Consider the following 6,345-nt stretch of genomic DNA (forward strand, 5'->3'; position numbering starts at 1 on the left):
TTATATTTTAAATATTTGTGATTTCCAGTATTAATTTATTTCACTTTATCTTGAAGCCCATAAACTACCTTCATAAAGTATTATGAATAGTAATCCAGAAACAGCGTCTCAGAACTGTAAAGCGGATCTCATTTGATTCATTTCCGGTTGCTCTCTCAACTGAACGTTGACCGCGCCTCGAGCCACTTATTTCCGTTTTCACAAACGGCTTTCGCTAAACTCTAGGCTTTTATTGTTATATCACAAACAAACTTCACAAAATAATAAATAATCTGTTTTGCATAATACCATCCCTAACCTGTTTTCATTTGATACCAAGATAAAAAATACTTTGAAAACCATAGATTAGCAGGATATTAGAATCCCAGTGTCATTGAGCCACTATTATTTCCCTATTGCTCTTGCTGCCTTTTTTTGTAGTTAAGCAGTCTCGTACGGGACAAGAAAGTTACTATTTCAATTTTAACCTAGCAATGACAGCTTTCACACTAACGCTGAGTGAGCTCAAGAAATGCAGATTAAATTTCAACTATCAATCGTAATAACCGTGGATTCGAATTAGAACAAGAACTCCGACCAGCCGATTTAGTTAACATGTGTACTAGGGGTCCATAACTGTGTAGAACATTCAATTAAAGCGTGCTTGGTGTAAGCGTAGTGCAAGGCACTTGAGAAGCCTCGTGAGGCACAAGGCGTACGGTTGTTAACCGCCTATTATGCGTCGAGTGCTCTACACCTGAGCCTAGGGCGCAATCACGGCTCTGCTGAACATTCTCTTGAATTTAGGCTTCATTCTTCATGTTGCGTCTTATTGCTTTCTCTGTACGGAAGAATATGATAGAAATACCATAGACATGGGATGATATTTAGATCGGTCGGTAGATTTAAAAAAAAAAAGGCTTATGATCATTTCAATATTTCTACTCACTATAACATAGAGAATGTTAGTTTTAGTTTCAGACACCGATACTTATTTAAGGTACTGATGATTCTTGAGTTATAAGATGAAAATAACATCGTTACGCATTTTTGAAAGAGATTTTTCTTTTTTTTTTAATTCCATTAATAATGAAATTTAAATAGAGAATATGTATTTGTAAACTGGAAAAAGAAACCGTGTGAGTAGATTTTGATAATGATTAACTTTGATTTAATGTTTCGTTGGCGGCCTTCCATATGATTTTCTTCTCTTAGATTGGTGGACGAGCTTTTATTAAGTGGTAACCAAAGCCCATAGACACGAACGGCTTAAGTACCACAACCTACCTTGAGACATGAGTTTTAAAACTCCGTTTTTATAATATAACGGCTGCCTCGCCCTTCAAACCGAAACGCATTACTGCTTCACGGCAGAAATAGGCAGGGTGGTGGTATTAACCCGTGCGTGCTCACAAATCGCCTTACCACCAGTAAGCTCACAAAACGGTCTACCAGTAGAAAATTAGCCCATTTGGACTTTAAATTCTGAAAAAGAAAGGGATAGTAAAAAAAAATTGTGAAAGATAAATGTTTTCTACTTACCCCCTCCATTCTTATAGCAGAGGTAGGGGAAGCGCCACACGTTGGCGAGGTCGACGGCGAACCCGATGACCGAGAGCAGGAAGTCGACCTTCTTGCCCCAGGTCTCGCGTTCGCCGACAACACCCGGCGTCGGGGTCTTCAGCGCCATGTTACTGGCCAACGACACGAGGCCGCCACACCCTAATAATTACAGGAAATTAGAATAGAAGAAAAGACTAGGATAGAAGACTAGATAACTAAAAAATCAATAGAAGAAAAAAAATTGATGCCATTTTCTATTCGCGCAATTGAGTTAAACCAAACGTGAAGGGAACCAACCTTTTATTCGGCTATAATAATAAACTTGAATTAAAAATTGTGTAAGAAAACATGATTTTATTGTAAAAAAGCGTGGGGTGCTTTTCAGAATATTATCAAAATAACCCTTCTACTCACATCTGTTCATAAAATATTTATAACTACTGATACCATGCACCCCACGTTTTTTTTACAATAAAATCATTTTTTCTTACACTATTTTTAATTCAAATTTATTAAAATTTATTTTCTGTTTTTTAGTTTTAGGATTTTCTATAAATGCGTATTAATTTTTTAGTTTTTTTTTTTAATTATTAATATTTTTTCATTATTTAGTTGAATTTCAAATTTCTCAATATATTTTTTTTAATATTGAATTGTCATGCGTCCTTAATAAGTATTCTGAATTTCCAGTTAATCCGAAGTTTTGAAGGGGGTCAAAATCATGTTCAAAGATTCCATACATACTAAAATACATACGTCTGAAGCTAATAAAAGCGTATTAAATTAGCGACATGGATTGTTTTGCACAATTGATAATACACGAAATATAACAAACCTTTCACAGCTATATATATATATATATATTTTTTTTTTATTGCCTTTGTAGGCAGACGGGCATACGGCCCACCTGATGGTGAGTGGTTACCGTCGCCCATGGACTTCAGCAATGCCAGGGGCAGAGCCAAGCCGCTGCCTACCGCTTAATACTCTCCATAAGCCTCGTTTGAAGAAGGACATGTCATAGCGCTCGGGAAACACCGTATATCTTCTTTGAATGGTAATTTGAAATCGATTCTTGGCGGGTATCCTTATAAAATATTTGTAAATACGCAGACGACCTCTATGTCCCACCTGCTAATGATTCCGTGAGCCCATAGACCTTTGCACACCTTGACACATTAGGTGGTGTTTGCATTGCATTGCGTTATCTCACCCTCCCACGATTTTTCACTCATGATACGAGAATATATTTCGAAGAGAACGAAAATAATTAAAATTCACAAACGGTATCGCTTAATCTTCAACAAGAGTAATCATGGGCTGTGAAATCGTGAATCTGAAGTAGGTATGTTCCGACACCAAAACTCTACGCTTAATGAAATGACAAAAGTTCGCACGTCTGATAACGGACACTCTTGAACTGACAACCAGGATTTTCACGATAGGGTTGGCACTGGTCTTATTTTATGTCAGCAGTATTTGATTTTTAATCTATTTTTTTTAATATTATAATTATTGTGAATCAAAGTCACTTTTTGATTTAAAAAGAAGTAATTTTGTACGATTTGGATCTATACTATGTTGATCACCTATCCCTAATGCTAGTAAAGATTCAAGTTATGAGGTATTCAGTTTTTTTGAATACTATTATCCTTAAAAAGGTGTGATAATTATCATTAGCTTTATTTATTTTTCTTTAAGAGTTTTCTTAAAATAAGATATAATTTTCTTAAAAGATCTATAGAGAAATCTATTCATTAGTTATCATATTGATTAGTTACTCTATTGATTAGTTATTAATTAAGATTCACATTTAATAACGTTTAAAAATAGTGTAAGGCGCTCGGAGTCACCCCTACACGTCCGACGTTGAATGTTCTTGGAGTGGGTGTCATGTTCAGCGGCCAGTGATTTCATGCGAAAAATCTCCATGTCACCGCGCAGACACCACTAGTCAACAAATTGGATTATCGAGTACATATGAATATCGCAGTTGGTTTTAGAAAATTTTGTTTTATTCTCAAAGAGAATATATTTATTTATGATGCGTGAAAATAAAAGTAACGTATCGATGTTATGTAAAAGGAACATAAAATATGTTTCGTTTTAGAGAAAAATTCGGTTGTCAATTTGTGTTCAATCCGGACGTTCCCTCTTCGAGGAAGTCGTTCGTGAACATATTTAAGGTGAGGAATTATTCGAGATGATACCGGCATCTCGTTTTTACCATCGCACCGCCCGCCACCGGAGTAGAGTTCATCCATTCTACCTGGAGCCACTGCGGTCATCCACAGTGCGTTTCCAGAGGTCTTTTTTGCCACGTACCATCCGGCTATGGAATGAGCTCCCCTCCACGGTGTTTCCCGAGCGCTATGACATGTCCTTCTTCAAACGAGGCTTGTGGAGAGTATTAAGCGGTAGGCAGCGGCTTGGCTCTGCCCCTGGCATTGCTGAAGTCCATGGGCACCGGTAACCACTCACCATCAGGTGGGCCGTATATGCTCGTCTGCCTACAAGGGCAATAAAAAAAAAGTAAGTATTTCCTTAAAAAATGGGTACTAGTGCTGTAAATATTAAAACAGCAGTAATACCTTGATCCTTGTATTGTACTGTTTGTTTCCCAAATAAATCTCGTATAAATCTATATCTATATTGCACATCGTTGTGCAAAGGCAAAATCTTTCAGAATAACCCACCTTTCTCGATATAGCTAAATGGAGTGAACAAATCTTGAAACATAGGTTTAAAATACGCCATTTCCAATAACAACATGCATTGTCGACTACAAGTAAGAGGCTGTATTATATTTTGAGATAAAAACGCGTACCTACATTCGTGAATGAATCTGCTTTGATTTGTGACACTGATATATCACCAAGAACCTTACCTGTGCCTCATTGTATAGTTAGTTACATGCATACATCTAAAACCTCAAAATCTTAGTTTTAGCCATAAAAACTCATTTTCGTTAAATTTACTAATTAATGTTTTCTTGGTCCAAGAAAGTGACAAGGTTGAAAATGTTGTTGCGAACTGAGTTTTGGGTTCCTCGTAGCCTAAAGGATAAGGATCCGTGTCTGCTTGTATCCAACGATGCGAGTGTGCCGCTGTTCAAATCTTATAGGCAGTTTTTATTTTATTTTAGGCCAACATGTTCATAATACGTGCTCATGAAGGTATTGGTCCTGCTAGGGTTAGTGCTAGCAACTCCTCTCGGGTCGGGTCTGGTGATCTCACCTACCATCCGCGCGTGGTTGGAATAACCCCTTAGGCTACCAAAGATTAGTTAGGAAAAAATGAACTGCTTTTACCCACTATTCCCGCGTTTCTTTGCTCTTTGTCTGGGTGTTTATTACGTATACATAATACATACAGATATAATACTTGAACTTACGTATGGACGTCAGTCTTGTCATTATACAGGGAATCTCAATTCGGGACCAGGTGACCATATCAGTAATCAATCAATTATTTTTAATTAAATAATATTTCCGATGTACTCAATTAATTACTGTACTTTTTTTTCCTACCTATTCTAGTAACCTCGAGGGGTTATTCTAGATTCGCCGAGCTTGTAGGTGAGCTCACGGGGCTTAAACCTGACGACGTCGATAACACGAACCCTAGCAAGAGCCGTGCTTCGCAGAATCTACCACCGGATCGGAAACGCGGCCCACTGAGAAGAACCGGCGAGAAACTCAGTGGGCTGTGTCTGTAAGTTAATTTACCCGTCGAGCCCTTCGTCGCAAGCGACGGGTTCGATGAGAACGATGGCCGGTGCTTGAGGTACCTAAAAGCACCGTTAGTGGATTGGGAGGATCCGAAATGACGTGTATTGTATTATATTATATCGTGTATTCCAAATTTTGGGTTCAGTACAAATTTTTGTAAATGAATACTTTCCTTGTTTTTCTCTTTCTTTGTTGATTGGTGGCCGAATCTACCAGATGTTCGCGTTGAGGGGATTAGTCGGACACCAACTCCCCAAAAATCACCCGAACATACGAGCCCCCTTTTTTTCTGGGTTGGGAGCCGAACATCCAACGAGGTCCCTGAGCCTAGGGGGCACAAGTGGTATGTGGGACTGGACGATCCACAGATTTTAGGAGAAGACCGCGGGCCCAAGTACGGTATTTAGGGTCCTACCTACTTAACGGTTTCCCAGCACTCTAGCTCAAGCGTCTGATTTCTCCCAAGGTACCTGAATCCGAGCGGGGTAAGGGGGTTACTGCGGTCAACACTGCAACCAAACACGCGGATCACCTCAAGGACACTCGGCCGACGGAACCTTCGAGGCGATCAACCGAAATAAGTTCCTAACCCAGCTTAACAACTTCCACGATGAATAAATATAATTATGTAATAAAACTAGTCCACAAGTTTCATAGAATACTTACCGTATTACTATTAAGCATATTTTTCAAGCGATTCGAGTCGTATTGAGATTTCAAACTTGGAATTTGAAGAATAGGCATTGAAAAATTACATCACTATCTCTCTAAATGTTCCTAAATAAGCCACGTAAACGAGAAATGGAGTGTGGACTGAAAACCCTACGTAAAACTTCTAAGTTGACTTTTCGCATTCCTTTGATGTTATCCCTCAAACTTCTTGATTCAACGTCTCTAAGCTTGTTTTTTTTTGTATTTTGTAATAGACACTTGAAACGTACATAATTCCGATTACCCGGTAATAGTAAAAGTTCTTTATAGCTTAAAAAATTAGTATACAGGGTACTTACTTGCGGGTCGGCGGGCGGAGATGCGGCGCCATGTCCGCGCGGCGCGGTGCCCGAGAGCGAGT

At 38.6% G+C, this 6,345-nt stretch overlaps 1 protein-coding gene across 1 annotated transcript in view; it reads right to left on the reverse strand.

The window, feature by feature from the left end:
* Window positions 1-6,345, reverse strand: part of LOC101744281 (sodium-dependent dopamine transporter) — a 29,141-nt gene extending 22,796 nt beyond the window's left edge. Inside the window, exons 1-2 of the mRNA NM_001043897.2 lie at window positions 6,284-6,345; window positions 1,522-1,701 (exon numbers count right to left, since the gene is read on the reverse strand). Of these exons, the coding sequence (NP_001037362.2) occupies window positions 1,522-1,669 (148 nt within the window). The 5' untranslated portion in view covers window positions 1,670-1,701; window positions 6,284-6,345. The remainder of the gene's footprint in view (window positions 1-1,521; window positions 1,702-6,283) is intronic.

Source organism: Bombyx mori, chromosome 10, assembly GCF_030269925.1.
Source record: "Bombyx mori chromosome 10, ASM3026992v2".
Taxonomy (NCBI): Eukaryota; Metazoa; Arthropoda; class Insecta; order Lepidoptera; family Bombycidae; genus Bombyx; species Bombyx mori.